The sequence below is a fragment of the Carassius carassius genome, chromosome 13 (assembly GCF_963082965.1).
Source record: "Carassius carassius chromosome 13, fCarCar2.1, whole genome shotgun sequence".
In the NCBI taxonomy this organism is placed as follows: domain Eukaryota; kingdom Metazoa; phylum Chordata; class Actinopteri; order Cypriniformes; family Cyprinidae; genus Carassius; species Carassius carassius.
The window spans coordinates 14,495,895-14,514,335 of record NC_081767.1 but is presented as its reverse complement, the minus strand read 5'-3'; the positions used below and the strand labels follow the sequence as shown (position 1 = coordinate 14,514,335).

At 39.7% G+C, this 18,441-nt stretch overlaps 1 protein-coding gene across 5 annotated transcripts in view; it reads left to right on the top strand.

Annotated features, from left to right (window-relative positions):
• mvda (mevalonate (diphospho) decarboxylase a) overlaps positions 1-18,441 on the top strand; it is a 72,903-nt gene that overhangs the window by 32,850 nt on the left and 21,612 nt on the right. For 4 of the 5 annotated variants that reach the window (XM_059564788.1, XM_059564789.1, XM_059564791.1 and 1 more), the window contains one exon: positions 17,571-17,645. The exons of the other annotated variant lie outside the window; for it this stretch is intronic. In XM_059564788.1, the coding sequence (XP_059420771.1) occupies positions 17,571-17,645 (75 nt within the window). The remainder of the gene's footprint in view (positions 1-17,570; positions 17,646-18,441) is intronic. 5 annotated transcript variants of the gene reach the window in all.

Below are 18,441 nucleotides of genomic sequence, written 5' to 3'. Positions count from 1 at the left end.
AAGTCTCTTGGTACGAAATCCGAATCCAAACAGGAAGTCAGTTATTTAGAATGTTCTCTGCAAAATTGGTGTTGTTTTTGGCATTTTCAGGGGTTGTACTTTAACGAACTCCTCCTAGAGATTTATTCAGATCAACATCAAACTTGGTCAGTTAAATCTAAAGGCCTTTGCGAAGTTAAATTGGGAAGATCTTGAGATTTCCTTAAAGGGAGTGTCCATGGCGGCCTGACAAATTTTGATGTTTCGCCATGAAAAAGGAAGTTGCTGTAACTCAGACATAAAATGTCAAATCTGCCCCAAACTTTGCATGTTAGATAAGACTTTGCCCTTAACAGATCTACATGCCCATATTCAATTATAGTCATAGCGCCACCTGCTGGCAACAGGAAGTGACATATTTTACGCTGAGATAAACTACTCCTAGAGATATTTTGACATTTAATGTATTTTTGTGGTCAGTCTAATCTAAAGGCCTGTGTAATGTTAAATTGTGTCAATCTTGAGTTTTTGTTAAAGAGCGTGTCCATGGCAAAAATGACAAAATTTGATGTCTCGCCAGAGCAAGAGAAGTTGTTGTAACTCAGGCATAAAATGTTTGATCTTCCCCAAACTTCACATGTTCGATAAGAGTGCAGCCCTGAACACATCTGAAGGCCAATATTCCATTATAATGATAGCGCCACCTGCTGGCAACAGGAAGATTGGAACATATATGGAATAAACATTGATATATTCTACTTATATTTATGAGTTTAAATGCATATTTCTCACCGTTCACCTATTTACTAAAGCCACTCGCTGCCGGTGAGCCCGGGTGCGAGGGCCCGTTCATCGCTGCTTGCAGCTTTAATTAGGGCCCGAGCACCGATGGTGTGAGGACCCTCTTGGAATTGCTCCGTTTATTATTATTATTATTATTATTATTCTCCAGGATGAATCGCATTTTTGAGGGCCTAAACATACTCAAAAAGTCATGAAACTTTGCACACACCTCAGAACCGGCGAAAATGTACATCTGATATGGGTTTCAGAAGTGGGTGTGGCAAAATGGCTCGACAGCGCCATCTATACATGTTCAATGGTGTGCGCCTCGAGCTATGTTTCACGTACATGTATGAAAACACACACATGTACACACATGTAACTCTCCAATACCTACAAAAAAGTCTCTTAGAGCAAAATTCTAAACCCAACAGGAAGTCAGTTATTTTTAATATAATGAGCAAATTTTGTGTCATTTTTGCCATTTCCATGAGTTGTATTTTAACGAACTCCTCCTAGAAACTTATTCAGATCAACACCAAATTTGGTATGCCTAATCTAAAGGCCTTTGCGATGTTAAATTGCGAAGATTTTGAGTTTTCGTTAAAGGGCGTGTCCGTGGCGGCCTGGCGAATTTCGATGATTCGCCATGAAAAATGAAGTTGCTATAACTCAGACATACAATGTCCAATGTGCCCAAAACTTCACATGTTTAATAAGACTCCTGACCTGAACATATTTACATGCCCATATTCAGTTATAGTCATAGCGCCACCTATAGGCAACAGGAAGTGACATATTTTACACTTCGACAGACTACTCCTAGAAATTTTTGACATCAATGTCTTTTTTATGGTCAGTATAATCTAAAGGCCTGTGCAATGTTAAATTGTGAAGATCTTGAGTTTTCGTTAAGGGGCGTGTCCATGGCGCCGTGACAAAATTCAAAGTCTCGCCATGGGAATAAAAGATGTTATAACTCAGGCATAAAATGTCCGATCTTCCCCAAACTTCACATGTGTGATAAAAGTCCTGGCCTGAACAGATGTGAAGGCCAATATTCCATCGGGTGTGGCAAAATGGCTCGATAGCGCCACCTATACACTTTCAACGGAGTGCACCTCGAGCTATGTTTCACGTACATGTACAAAAATTAGTACACACATGTAACACACCAATACCTACAAAAAAGTCTCTTGGTACGAAATCCTAATCCCAACAGGAAGTCGGTTATTTGGAATTTTCCCTGCAAAATTGGTGTTGTTTTTGCCATTTTCAGGGGTTGTACTATGTTTCACGTTCATGTACAAAAATTGGTACACACATGTAACACACCAATACCTACAAAAAAGTCTCTTGGTACGAAATCCTAATCCCAACAGGAAGTCGGTTATTTTGAATTTTCCCTGCAAAATTGGTGTTGTTTTTGCCATTTTCAGGGGTTGTACTTTAACGAACTCCTCCTAGAGATTTATTCAGATGAACACCAAACTTGGTCAGTGTAATCTAAAGCCATTTGCGATGTTAAATTGCGAAAGGACTTGAGGTTTCGTTAAAGGGCGTGTCCATGGCGGCCTGACAAATTTCGATGTTTCGCCATGAAAAAGGAAGTTGCTGTAACTCAGACATACAATGTCCAATCTGCCCCAAACTTCACATGTTGGATAAGACTCTTGACCTGAACAGATCTACATGCCAATATTCAGTTATAGTCATAGCGCCACCTATTGGCAACAGGAAGTGAAATATTTTACACTGCGACAAACTACTCCTAGAAATTTTATGACATCAATGTTATTTTTGTGGTCAGTCTAATCTAAAGGCCTGTGTAATCTTAAATTGTGGCAATCTTGAGTTTTTGTTAAAGAGCGTGTCCATGGCAAAAATGACAAAATTTGATATCTCGCCACAGCAAGAGAAGTTGTTGTAACTCAGGCATAAAATGTTTGATCTTCCCCAAACTTCACATGTTCGATAAGAGTGCAGCCCTGAACACATCTGAAGGCTATAACTCAGACCTACAATGTCCAATTCCATTATAATAAATTCCATTATAATGATAGCGCCACCTGCTGGCAACAGAAAGATTGGCACATATATGGAATAAACTTTGACATATTCCACTTATATTTATGAGTTTAAACGCATATTTCTCACCGTTCACCTATTTACTAAAGCCACTCGCTGCCGGTGAGCCCGGGTGCGAGGGCCCGTTCATCGCTGCTTGCAGCTTTAATTATTAGGGCCCGAGCACCGATGGTGTGAGGACCCTCTTGGAATTGCTCCGTTTATTATTATTATTATTATTATTATTCTTCTCTAAGATGAATCGCATTTTTGAGAGCCTAAACATGCTCGAAAAGTCATGAAACTTTGCACACACCTCAGAACTGGCGAAAATTTACGTCTGATATGGGTTTCAGAAGTGGGTGTGGCAAAATGGCTCGACAGCGCCACCTATACACGTTCAACGGTGTGCGCCTCGAGCTACGTTTCACGTACATGTATGAAAATTGGTATACACATGTATCTCTCCAATACCTACAAAAAAGTCTCTTGGAGCAAAATCCGAAACACAACAGGAAGTCGGTTATTTTTAATTTTATGAGCAAATTTTGTGTCATTTTTGTCATTTCCATGCGTTGTATTTTAACAAACTCCTCTTAGAGATTAATTCAGATCAACACCAAAGTTGGTATGCCTAATCTTAAGGCCTTTGCGATGTTAAATTGCGAAGATTTTGAATTTTCGTTAAAGGGCGTGTCCGTGGCGGCCTGGCGAATTTCGATGATTCGCCATGAAAAATGAAGTTGCTATAACTCGGACATACAATGTCCAATCTGCCCCAAACTTCACATGTTTGATGAGACTCCGAACCTGAACAGATTGACATGCCCATATTCAGTTATAGTCATAGCGCCACCTATTGGCAACAGGAAGTGACATATTTTACACTGCGACTAACTACTCCTAGAAATTTTATGACATCAATGTCTTTTTTGTGGTCAGTCTAATCTAAAGTCCTGTGCGATGTTAAGTTGTGAAGATCTTGAGTTTTCGTTAAGGGGCGTGTCCATGGCGCCGTAACAAAATTCAAAGTCTCGCCATGGGAATAAAAGATGTTATAACTCAGGCATTAAATGTCCGATCTTCCCCAAACTTCACATGTTTGATAAAAGTCCTGGCCTGAACAGATCTGAAGGCCAATATTCCATCGGGTGTGGCAAAATGGCTCGATAGCGCCACCTATACACTTTCAACGGAGTGCGTCTCGATCTATGTTTCACGTACATGTACAAAAATTGGTACACACATGTAACACACCAATACCTACAAAAAAGTCTCTTGGTACGAAATCCTAATTCCAACAGGAAGTCGATTATTTTGAATTTTCCCTGCAAAATTGGTGTTGTTTTTGCCATTTTCAGGGGTTGTACTTTAACGAACTCCTCCTAGAGATTTATTCAGATGAACACCAAACTTGGTCAGTGTAATCTAAAGCCCTTTGCGATGTTAAATTGCGAAGGACTTGAGGTTTCGTTAAAGGGCGTGTCCATGGCGGCCTGACAAATTTCGATGTTTCGCCATGAAAAAGGAAGTTGCTGTAACTCAGGCATACAATGTCCAATCTGCCCCAAACTTCACATGTTGGATAAGACTCTTGACCTGAACAGATCTACATGCCAAAATTCAGTTATAGTCATAGCGCCACCTATTGGCAACAGGAAGTGAAATATTTTACACTGCGACAAACTACTCCTAGAAATTTTATGACATCAATGTTATTTTTGTGGTCAGTCTAATCTAAAGACCTGTGTGATGTTTAGTTGTGAAGATCTTGAGTTTTCGTTAAAAGGCGTGTCCATGGCGCCGTGACGAAGTTCGATGTGTCGCCATGGGAATAAAAGATGTTATAACTCAGGCATAAAATATCCGATCTTGCCCAAACTTCACATGTGTGATAAGGGTCCTGGCCTGAACAGATCTGAAGGCCAATATTCCATTGGGTGTGGCAAAATGGCTCGATAGCGCCACCTATACACTTTCAACTGAGTGCATATACACTTTCAACGGAGTGCGCCTCAAGCTATGTTTCACGTACATGTACAAAAATCGGTACACACATGTAACACCCCAATATCTACGAAAAAGTCTCTTGGTACGAAATCCGAATCCAAACAGGAAGTCAGTTATTTAGAATGTTCTCTGCAAAATTGGTGTTGTTTTTGGCATTTTCAGGGATTGTACTTTAACGAACTCCTCCTAGAGATTTATTCAGATCAACATCAAACTTGGTCAGTTAGATCTAAAGGCCTTTGCGAAGTTAAATTGGAAAGATCTTGAGATTTCGTTAAAGGGAGTGTCCATGGCGGCCTGACAAATTTTGATGTTTCGCCATGAAAAAGGAAGTTGCTGTAACTCAGACATACAATGTCCAATCTGCCCCAAACTTCGCATGTTAGATAAGACTTCTGCCCTTAACAGATCTACATGCCCATATTCAATTATAGTCATAGTGCCACCTGCTGGCAACAGGAAGTGACATATTTTACGCTGAGACAAACTACTCCTAGAGATTTTTTGACATTAATGTATTTTTGTGGTCAGTCTAATCTAAAGGCCTGTGTAATGTTAAATTGTGGCAATCTTGAGTTTTTGTTAAAGAGCGTGTCCATGGCAAAAATGACAAAATTTGATGTCTCGCCACAGCAAGAGAAGTTGTTGTAACTCAGGCATAAAATGTTTGATCTTCCCCAAACTTCACATGTTCGATAAGAGTGCAGCCCTGAACACATCTGAAGGCCAATATTCCATTATAATGATAGCGCCACCTGCTGGCAACAGAAAGATTGGCACATATATGGAATAAACTTTGATATATTCCACTTATATTTATCAGTTTAAATGCATATTTCTCACCGTTCACCTATTTACTAAAGCCACTCGCTGCCGGTGAGCCCGGGTGCGAGGGCCCATTCATCGCTGCTTGCAGCTTTAATTATTATTATTATTATTCTTCTCCAGGATGAATCGCATTTTTGAGGGCCTAAACATACTCAAAAAGTCATGAAACTTTGCACACACCTCAGAACCGGCGAAAATGTACATCTGATGTGGGTTTCAGAAGTGGGTGTGGCAAAATGGCTCGACAGCGCCACCTATACATGTTCAACGGTGTGCGCCTCCAGCTACGTTTCACGTACATGTATGAAAATCGGTACACACATGTAACTCTCCAATACCTACAAAAAAGTCTCTTAGAGCAAAATTCTAAACCCAACAGGAAGTCAGTTATTTTTAATATTATGAGCAAATTTTGTGTCATTTTTGCCATTTCCATGAGTTGTATTTTAACGAACTCCTCCTAGAAACTTATTCAGATCAACACCAAATTTAGTATGCCTAATCTAAAGGCCTTTGCGATGTTAAATTGCGAAGATTTTGAGTTTTCGTTAAAGGGCGTGTCCGTGGCGGTCTGGCGAATTTCGATGATTCGCCATGAAAAATGAAGTTGCTATAACTCAGACATACAATGTCCAATGTGCCCAAAACTTCACATGTTTAATAAGACTCCTGACCTGAACATATTTACATGCCCATATTCAGTTATAGTCATAGCGCCACCTATAGGCAACAGGAAGTGACATATTTTACACTTCGACAGACTACTCCTAGAAATTTTTTGACATCAATGTCTTTTTTATGGTCAGTATAATCTAAAAACCTGTGCAATGTTAAATTGTGAAGATCTTGAGTTTTCGTTAAGGGGCGTGTCCATGGCGCCGTGACAAAATTCCAAGTCTCGCCATGGGAATAAAAGATGTTATAACTCAGGCATAAAATGGCCGATCTTCCCCAAACTTCACATGTGTGATAAAAGTCCTGGCCTGAACAGATCTGAAGGCCAATATTCCATCGGGTGTGGCAAAATGGCTCGATAGCGCCACCTATACACTTTCAACGGAGTGCACCTCGAGCTATGTTTCACGTTCATGTACAAAAATTGGTACACACATGTAACACACCAATACCTACAAAAAGTCTCTTGGTACGAAATCCTAATCCCAACAGGAAGTCGGTTATTTTTAATTTTCCCTGCAAAATTGGTGTTGTTTTTGCCATTTTCAGGGGTTGTACTTTAACGAACTCCTCCTAGAGATTTATTCAGATGAGCACCAAACTTGGTCAGTGTAATCTAAAGCCATTTGCAATGTTAAATTGCGAAGGACTTGAGGTTTCGTTAAAGGGCGTGTCCATGGTGGCCTGACAAATTTCGATGTTTCGCCATGAAAAAGGAAGTTGCTGTAACTCAGACATACAATGTCCAATCTGCCCCAAACTTCACATGTTGGATAAGATTTTTGACCTGAACAGATCTACATGCCAATATTCAGTTATAGTCATAGCGCCACCTATTGGCAACAGGAAGTGAAATATTTTACACTGCGTCAAACTACTCCTAGAAATTTTATGACATCAATGTTATTTTTGTGGTCAGTCTAATCTAAAGACCTGTGTGATGTTTAGTTGTGAAGATCTTGAGTTTTCGTTAAAAGGCGTGTCCATGGCGCCGTGACGAAGTTTGATGTGTCGCCATGGGAATAAAAGATGTTATAACTCAGGCATAAAATGTCCGATCTTGCCCAAACTTCACATGTGTTATAAGGGTCCTGGCCTGAACAGATCTGAAGGCCAATATTCCATTGGGTGTGGCAAAATGGCTCGATAGCGCCACCTATACACTTTCAACTGAGTGCATATACACTTTCAAAGGAGTGCGCCTCAAGCTATGTTTCACGTACATGTACAAAAATCGGTACACACATGTAACACACCAATATCTACGAAAAAGCCTCTTGGTACGAAATCCGAATCCAAACAGGAAGTCAGTTATTTAGAATGTTCTCTGCAAAATTGGTGTTGTTTTTGGCATTTTCAGGGGTTGTACTTTAATGAACTCCTCCTAGAGATTTATTCAGATCAGCATCAAACTTGGTCAGTTAAATCTAAAGGCCTTTGCGATGTTAAATTGCGAAGATTTTGAGGTTTCGTTAAAGGGCGTGTCCATGGCGGCCTGACAAATTTTGATGTTTCGCCATGAAAAGGGAAGTTGCTATAACTCGGACATACAATGTCCAATCTGCCCCAAACTTTGCATGTTAGATAAGACTTCTGCCCTTAACAGATCTACATGCCCATATTCAGTTATAGTCATAGCGCCACCTGCTGGCAACAGGAAGTGACATGTTTTACGCTGCGACAAACTACTCCTAGAAATCTTTTGACATTAATGTATTTTTTGTGGTCAGTCTAATCTAAAGGCCTGTGCAATGTTAAATTGTGGAGATCTTCAATTTTTGTTAAAGGGCGTGTCCATGGCGCCATGACAAAATTTGATGTCTCGCCACAGCAAAAGAAGTTGTTGTAACTCAGGCATAAAATGTTCAATCTTCCCCAGACTCTGCATGTTCGATAAGAGTCCTGGCCTGAACATGTCTGAAGGCCAATATTCCATTATAATGATAGCGCCACCTGCTTGATATATTCCACTTATATTTATGAGTTTAAATGCATATTTCTCACCGTTCACCTATTTACTAAAGCCACTCGCTGTCGTTGAGCCCGGGTGCGAGGGCCCGTTCATCGCTGCTTGCAGCTTTAATTAGGGCCCGAGCACTGCAGTGCGAGGACCCTATTGGAATTGCTCCGTTTATTCTTCTTCTTCTTCTTCTTCTTCTTCTTCTTCTTTTCCGTAATGAAGCGCATTTTTGAGGGCCTAAACATGCTCCAAAACTTACGAAACCTTGCACACACATCAGGACCGGCGAAAATTTACATCTGATATAGGTTTCAGAAGTGGGTGTGGCAAAATGGCTCGATAGCGCCACCTGGTAAATTTCAACGGAGTGTCCCTCGAGCTACGTTTCACGTACATGCATGAAAATCGGATCGCACGTGTAACACACCAATACCTACAAAAAAGTCTCCTGGTACAAAACACGATTTTTTTTACACGATTTTTGTGCAGTTTTTGCCGTTTCCATGCCTCGTACTTTGACGAACTCCTCCTACAGTTTTAATCGGATTATCTTCAAATTTGGTGAGGGTCATCATAAGACCTTTGTGACGTGAAATTGCGAAGCTTTTGAGTTTTCGTCAAGGGGTGTGTCCCTGGCGGCCTGACAAAGTTTGATGTTTCGCCGTGAAACAGGAAGTTGCTGTAACTCAGGCAAGCAATGTCCGATCTGCCCCAAACTTCACATGTGTGATGGGTATTCTGTCCTGAACAAACACCCATGACCAAATTCAGTTATAGTCATAGCGCCACCTGCTGGTAACAGGAAGTGACATGGTTAACACAGTTATGGACTCCTTGCAAAATAATAAAAGGCATCAACAAGGGTTAAATAGGCTGGCAAAATTTTATAAGCATGCTAATACATGCTAGCAACATTTAGCTAAGTGCTAAAGCATGCTACTAATGCAGTGAAACAGGAAGTTGCTGTAACTCAGGCAAGCAATGTCCGATCTGCCCCAAACTTCACACGTGTTATGGGTGTTCTGTCCTGAACAAACACCCATGACCAAATGCAGTTATAGTCATAGCACCACCTGCTGGTAACAGGAAGTGGCATGGTTAACACAGTTATGGACTCCTAGGAACATATTAAAAAGTGTCAACAAGTGTTAAAAAAGGCTGGCAACATGCTAGAAACATACCAATACATGCTAGCAACACTTAGCTAAATGCTAAAGCATGCTAGTGAGGCAGTGAAAAAGGAATTTGCTGTAACTAATGCAAGCAATGTCCGATCTGCCTCAAACTTCAAACGTTTGACAAGAGTCCTGTATAGAACACATCAACATGCCCATATTTGATTATATTCATAGTGCCACCTGCTGGCAACAGGAAGTGGCATGTTTAACACTGTTATGGACTTCTTGCAAAATAATTAAAGTCATCAACAAGGGTTAAATAGGCTGGCAAAATTTTATAAGCATGCTAATACATGCTAGCAACATTTAGCTAAGTGCTAAAGCATGCTACTAATGCAGTGAAACAGGAAGTTGCTGTAACTCAGGCAAGCAATATCTGATCTGCCCCAAACTTCACACGTGTGATGGGTGTTCTGTCCTGAACAAACACCCATGAACAAATTCAGTTATAGTCATAGCGCCACCTGCTGGTAACAGGAAGTGACATGGTTAACACAGTTATGGACTCCTTGCAAAATAATAAAAGGCATCAACAAGGGTTAAATAGGCTGGCAAAATTTTATAAGCATGTAATGCTAGCAACATGTAGCTAAGTGCTAAAGCATGCTACTAATGCAGTGAAACAGGAAGTTGCTGTAACTCAGGCAAGCAATGTCCGATCTATCCCAAACTTCACACGTGTTATGGGTGTTCTGTCCTGAACAAACACCCATGACCAAATGCAGTTATAGTCATAGCGCCACCTGCTGGTAACAGGAAGTGACATGGTTAACACAGTTATGGACTCCTAGGAACATATTACAAAGTGCCAACAAGTGTTAAATAAGCTGGCAACATGCTAGTAACCTACTAATACATGCTAGCAACAATTAGCTAAGTGCTAAAGCATCATATTATTGCAGTGAAACAGGAAGTTGCTGTAAATCAGGCAAGCAATGTCCAATCTGTCCCCAAACTTCACACGTGTGATGGGTGTTCTGTCCTGAACAAACACCCATGACCAAATTCAGCAATAGCCATAGCTCCACTTGCTGGTAACAGGAAGTTACATGTTATGGACTACTAGGAACATATTAAAAAGTGTCAACAAGTGTTAAAAAGGCTGGCAACATGCTAGAAACATACCAACACATGCTAGCAACACTTAGCTAAATGCTAAAGCATGCTAGTGATGCAGTGAAAAAGGAATTTGCTGTAACTAATGCAAGCAATGTACGATCTGCCTCAAACTTCAAACGTTTGACAAGGGTCCTGTCCTGAACACATCAACATGCCCATATTTAATTATATTCATAGTGCCACCTGCTGGCAAAAGGAAGTGGCATGTTTAACACTTTTATGGACTCCTTGCAAAATAATAAAAGGCATCAACAAGGGTTAAATAGGCTGGCAAGATTTTATAAGCATGCTTATACATGCTAGCAACATTTAGCTAAGTGCAAAAGCATGCTACTAATGCAGTGAAACAGGAAGTTGCTGTAACTCAGGCAAGCAATGTCCGATCTATCCCAAACTTCACACGTGTTATGGGTGTTCTGTCCTGAACAAACACCCATGACCAAATGCAGTTATAGTCATAGCGCCACCTGCTGGTAACAGGAAGTGACATGGTTAACACAGTTATGGACTCCTAGAAACATATTAAAAAGTGCCAACAAGTGTTAAATAAGCTGGCAACATGCTAGTAATCTACTAATACATGCTAGCAACAATTAGCTAAGTGCTAAAGCATCATATTATTGCAGTGAAACAGGAAGTTGCTGTAAATCAGGCAAGCAATGTCCAATCTGCCCCCAAACTTCACACGTGTGATGGCTGTTCTGTCCTGAACAAACACCCATGACCAAATTCAGTAATAGTCATAGCGCCACTTGCTGGTAACAGGAAGTTACATCTTATGGACTCCTAGGAACATATAAAGATCTTGAGGTTTCGTTAAAGTGCGTGTCCATTTCGGCCTGACAAATTTCGATGTTTCGCCATGAAAAAGGAAGTTGTTGTAACTTAGACATACATTGTCCAATCTGCCCCAAACTTCACATGTTGGATAAGACTTTTGACCTGAACAGATCTAAATGCCAATATTCAGTTATAGCCATAGCGCCACCTGCTGGCAACAGGAAGTGACATGTTTTACGTTGTAACAAACTACTCCTAGAAATTTAATGACATCAACATTTTATTTTGGTCAGTCTAATCTAAAGGTCTTTGCAATGTTAAATTGTGGAGATCTTGAATTTTTGTTTAAGGGTGTGTCCATGGCGCTGTGACAAAATTTGATGTCTCGCCACAGCAAGAGAAGTTGTTGTAACTCAGGCATAAAATGTTCAATCTTCCCCAAACTTCACATGATTGATAAGAGTCCTGGCCTGAACACATCTGAAGGCCAATATTCCATTATAATGATAGTGCCACCTGCTGGCAACAGGAAGATTGGCACATATATGGAATAAACATTGACGTATTCTACTTATATTTATGAGTTTAAACGCATATTTCTCACCGTTCACCTCTTTACTAAAGCCACTCGCTGCCGGTGAGCCCGGGTGCGAGGGCCCGTTCATCGCTGCTTGCAGCTTTAATTATTAGGGCCCGAGCACCGATGGTGTGAGGACCCTCTTGGAATTGCTCCGTTTATTATTATTATTATTATTATTCTTATTATTATTATTCTTCTCTAAGATGAATCGCATTTTTGAGAGCCTAAACATGCTCGAAAAGTCATGAAACTTTGCACACACCTCAGAACTGGCGAAAATTTACGTCTGATATGGGTTTCAGAAGTGGGTGTGGCAAAATGGCTCGACAGCGCCACCTATACACGTTCAACGTGTGCGCCTCGAGCTACGTTTCACGTACATGTATGAAAATTGGTATACACATGTATCTCTCCAATACCTACAAAAAAGTCTCTTGGAGCAAAATCCGAAACCCAACAGGAAGTCGGTTATTTTTAATTTTATGAGCAAATTTTGTGTCATTTTTGTCATTTCCATGCGTTGTATTTTAACGAACTCCTCCTAGAGATTAATTCAGATCAACACCAAAGTTGGTATGCCTAATCTAAAGGCCTTTGCGATGTTAAATTGCGAAGATTTTGAGTTTTCGTTAAAGGGCGTGTCCGTGGCGGCCTGGCGAATTTCGATGATTCGCCATGAAAAATGAAGTTGCTATAACTCAGACATACAATGTCCAATGTGTCCAAAACTTTACATGTTTAATAAGACTCCTGACCTGAACAGATTCACATGCCCATATTCAGTTATAGTCATAGCGCCACCTATAGGCAACAGGAAGTGACATATTTTACACTGCGACTAACTACTCCTAGAAATTTTATGACATCAATGTCTTTTTTTGTGGTCAGTCTAATCTAAAGGCCTGTGCTATGTTAAATTATGAAGATCTTGAGTTTTGGTTAAAAGGCGTGTCCATGGCACCATGACGAAGTTCGATGTCTTGCCAAGGTAATAAAATATGTTATAACTCAGGCATAAAATGTCCGATCTTCCCCAAACTTCACATGTGTGATAAGAGTCCTGGCCTGAACACATCTGTAGGCCAATATTCCATCGGGTGTGGCAAAATGGCTCGATAGCGCCACCTATACACTTTCAACATAGCGCGCCTCGAGCTCCGTTTCAAGTACATGTACAAAAATCGGTACACACATGTAACACACCAGTACCTACAAAAAAGTCTCTTGGTACGAAATCCTAATCCCAACAGGAAGTCGGTTATTTTGAAATTTCCCTGCAAATTTGGCGTTGTTTTTGCCATTTTCAGGGGTTGTACTTTAACGAACTCCTCCTAGAGATTTATTCGGATAAACACCAAACTTGGTCAGTGTAATCTAAAGCCCTTTGCGATGTTAAATTGCGAAGGACTTGAGGTTTCGTTAAAGGGCGTGTCCATGGTGGCCTGACAAATGTCGATGTTTCGCCATGAAAAAGGAAGTTGCTGTAACTCAGACATACAATGTCCAATCTGCCCCAAACTTCACGTTGGATAAGACTCTTGACCTGAACAGATCTACATGCCAATATTCAGTTATAGTCATAGCGCCACCTATTGGCAACAGGAGGTGAAATATTTTACACTGCGACAAACTACTCCTAGAAATTTTATGACATCAATGTTATTTATGTGGTCAGTCTAATCTAAAGACCTGTGTGATGTTTAGTTGTAAAGATCTTGAGTTTTCGTTAAAAGGCGTGTCCATGGCGCCGTGACGAAGTTTGATGTGTCGCCATGGGAATAAAAGATGTTATAACTCAGGCATAAAATGTCCGATCTTGTCCAAACTTCACATGTGTGATAAGGGTCCTGGCCTGAACAGATCTGAAGGCCAATATTCCATTGGGTGTGGCAAAATGGCTCGATAGCGCCACCTATACACTTTCAACTGAGTGCATATACACTTTCAATGGAGTGCGCCTCAAGCTATGTTTCACGTACATGTACAAAAATCGGTACACACATGTAACACACCAATATCTACGAAAAAGTCTCTTGGTACGAAATCCGAATCCAAACAGGAAGTCAGTTATTTAAAATGTTCTCTGCAAAATTGGTGTTGTTTTTGGCATTTTCAGGGGTTGTACTTTAACGAACTCCTCCTAGAGATTTATTCAGATCAGCATCAAACTTGGTCAGTTAAATCTAAAGGCCTTTGCGATGTTAAATTGGGAAGATCTTGAGATTTCGTTAAAGGGAGTGTCCATGGCGGCCTGACAAATTTCGATGTTTCGCCATGAAAAAGGAAGTTGCTGTAACTCAGACATACAATGTCAAATCTGCCCCAAACTTTGCATGTTAGATAAGACTTCTGCCCTTAACAGATCTACATGCACATATTCAATTATAGTCATAGCGCCACCTGCTGGCAACAGGAAGTGACATATTTTACGCTGAGATAAACTACTGCTAGAGATTTTTTGACATTAATGTATTTTTGTGGTCAGTCTAATCTAAAGGCCTGTGTAATGTTAAATTGTGGCAATCTTGAGTTTTTGTTAAAGAGCGTGTCCATGGCAAAAATGACAAAATTTGATGTCTCGCCACAGCAAGAGAAGTTGTTGTAACTCAGGCATAAAATGTTTGATCTTCCCCAAACTTCACATGTTCGATAAGAGTGCAGCCCTGAACACATCTGAAGGCCAATATTCCATTATAATGATAGCGCCACCTGCTGGCAACAGAAAGATTGGCACATATATGGAATAAACTTTGAAATATTCCACTTATATTTCTGAGTTTAAATGCATATTTCTCACCGTTCACCTATTTACTAAAGCCACTCGCTGCCAGTGAGCCCGGGTGCGAGGGCCCTTTCATCGCTGCTTGCAGCTTTAATTATTATTATATTTCTCCAAAATGAATCGCATTTTTGAGGGCCTAAACATGCTCGAAAAGTCATGAAACTTTGCCCACACCTCAGAACTGGCGAAAATTTACGTCTGATATGTGTTTCCGAAGTGGGTGTGGCAAAATGGCTCAACAGCGCCACCTATACACGTTCAACAGTGTGCGCCTCGAGCTACCTTTCACGTACATGTATGAAAATCGGTATGCACATGTACCTCTCCAATACCTACAAAAAGTCTCTTGGAGCAAAATCCGAAACCCAACAGAAAGTCGGTTATTTTTAATTTCATGAGCAAATTTTGTGTCATTTTTGTCATTTCCATGCGTTGTATTTTAACGAACTCCTTCTAGAGATTCATTCAGATCAACCCCAAATTTGGTATGCCTAATCTGTGGCGGCCTGGCGAATTTCGATGATTCACCATGAAAAATCAAGTTGCTATAACTCAGACATACAATGTCCAATCTGCCCCAAACTTCACATATTTGATAAAACTCCGAACCTGAACAGATTGACATGCCCATATTCAGTTATAGTCATAGCGCCACCTATTGGCAACAGGAAGTGACACATTTTACACCGCAATGAACTACTCCTTGAAATTTTATGACAATATATGAATATATATTGAATAAATATTTAATGAATATTTTATGACCAATATTCCATCGGGTGTGGCAAAATGGCTCGATAGCGCCACCTATACACTTTCAAGGGAGTGCACCTCGAGCTATGTTTCACGTACATGTACAAAAATCGGTAAACACATGTAATACACCAATACCTACGAAAAAGTCTTTGGGTACGAAATCTGAATTCCAACAGGAAGTCGGTTATTTCGAATTTTCTCTGCAAAAATGGTGTTGTTTTGCCATTTTCAGGGGTTGTACTTTAACGAACTCCTCCTAGAGATTTATTCAGATCAACACCAAACTTGGTCAGTGTAATCTAAAGCCCTTTGCGATGTTAAATTGCGAAGATCTTGAGGTTTCGTTAAAGGGCGTGACAAATGGCGGCCTGACAAATTTCGATGATTCGCCATGAAGAAGAATTAGGCTGTCTACCTACTGTATATTGTGTAAATTCTTTAACCCACAGTAACAAATTTTAACCGATTAATCGTGTATTTTCGTTTGCTGCATGTTTTTTTTTTAATGCTAAAAAATATATTAAGTTTGTGAGAGGAAAAAAAATATACGTCATGTATAAGTTGCATTTTATTACATTCAGTAATAATCAAGGCAGGCCTAATAATGTTATAGGCTAATGTACCAACAGGATAGTTTTACTTCCCTTACAACAAATCATTTAAATTTAACAAATTAACAGAACAGAACAGAAAAAGAATTAAAAATATATAATTCTAATGGTTAAATATAATTGCAGTATATAATAATATACATACCCGATTTAAAAAAAGATCCGGGTACTGAAATTGCCAGCCTGCAGTCCAGATCTTTTAACCATAGAAAACATTTGGCACATCATAAAGAGGAAGATGCGAAAAAGAAAACCTAAGACAGTTGAGCAATTAGAAGCCTGTATTAGCCAAGAATGGGACAACATTCCTATTCCTAACCTTGAGCAACTTGTCTCCTCAGTCCCCAGAGATTTGCAGACTGTTATAAAAAGAAGAGGGGATGCCACACAGTGGTAAACATGGCATTGTCCCAACTTTTTTGAGATGTGTTGATGCCATGAAATTTAAAATCAATTTATTTTTCCCTTAAAATTGTACATTTTCTCAGTTTAAACATTTGATATGTCGTCTATGTCGTATTCTGAATAAAATATTGAAATTTGAAACTTCCACATCATTGCATCCTGTTTTTATTCACAATTTGTACAGTGTCCCAACTTTTTTGGAATCGGGTTTGTATACATTTAGTCATTATTTATTTATTTATATATATATATATATATATATATATATGTGACGCTTTAACAATAGCATACATAAGAGCCTATGTGTAAAGGTCTTTCTTTAAATTTTTGATGTGTAGACTGTAGCCTAAGACTATCCCACATTTTTAAAATTAACATGGGGTAAAATTTTCTAATGGTTTTTAAGGATGTTACAATGTTATATTATAATTGTGGTTTTACTTCCTTTCATCTTCATTATTAAACCAACATTTTACAATTACATTCAGACCGCATTCCATCTCTTTGCATCACCTGGCAGCAGTTTCGCGAATTATTTTAACACACGACTGACTTGCAGTTAACACCACGGCCCTGCGGTGGCGGTATTACCCATTCTGGTTGGCCACCTACTGTATGTCATTTGAATGGTCTCACAAAGTAGAATAAAGCAAGTTTAATTGTTTGGGGCTTTGACTAAACTTGAGCAATGCATTACTTCTGTGTATGTCAAACATTCATTTCGAAACTGTTAAGGGATACTTCTCATCTACTTTTCATTTTATGAGCTTTTATTTTAAGCAAATCATCTATATCGCTGCATTTACATGCTAAACGTTCAAAATGGTATTTGAAGTCTTTAGCGTGTTTAACGTGTTGTTTGGTTTAGTCTTTTTTTTTTCACTTTCTTATTTTTATTTTATTTTTTATTTTTTTACTGGTCAGATCATTAAAACACATAATACCCTACAAGATGCATTCCAGAGGACTCGCACCATCTATTGAGATCGTGAAAAATGCTGATGTCTTTTTGTCATTTACTCATTTCTGTATCTGATATGTAGATGTTTCCTTTTAGGTGAGTGCTGAGCAGAAGTCTGTAGGGAGCACATCTGGAATGCATACCAGTGTGGAGACAAGCCAGCTTCTGAAGGTTTTTTCATTTTTGTTTGTCTTTACTGACATGTGTTTTAGCAATATCACACAAGCAAGTGCTGTTGTTCTGCATAAAGTGTTGGGTAGTAATTTATATGTAATCCAGATTATGAAATCAGATTCTAAAATTAAGTACTTGTAATTAGATTATAATATTTTTTTTAAAAATGTGGTTATTCAAATTATAGTTACTTTTTTAATGAATTACAATTAATAAATATTATTTACACAATTGCAGTAAATTAATAATTTATTGATTCTCCCTGTTTTTTTTATGTTTCACACTTAAAAAAATTATACTGTGTATTGTTATGTGGGGCTGTAGTATAAAGTGCACGTCAAGGGAGTAGAGTCCAAGGAAGTAATTTTTTATAAATCTGCAGGGAGAACAGAACAATCACATGGGCACAAAACATTAAACATAATCAATACAGGACAGCCTGAGGAGAACTTGGAGCTTAAATAACTGGAGGAACGTAATCAGTAAGAACAGGAACAGCAGACCCTCCAGGGAAGGCCCATCCTTCCCAATGGAGTCCCAGTGGAGGAGGGAGAGTGGGTTCTCAGGAGGAGGATGAGGGACAGTTCATGGGGCCAGGGTGGAGAAGAAGGTGTGATGAATCAGGAACAGGATGAGCCAAATGGAGATCCAGACCACAGCCAGAACAGCGGCCCATGATGGTGTCGTTGGAGGGAGGAGCCAAGGTGAAGGTAGGGCTGGTGATATCAGGGGGCCAACAGACAAAGCTGGGGGAAGAGGAGACCAGGGCAGGAATCCAATGGAGCCAGAGTGA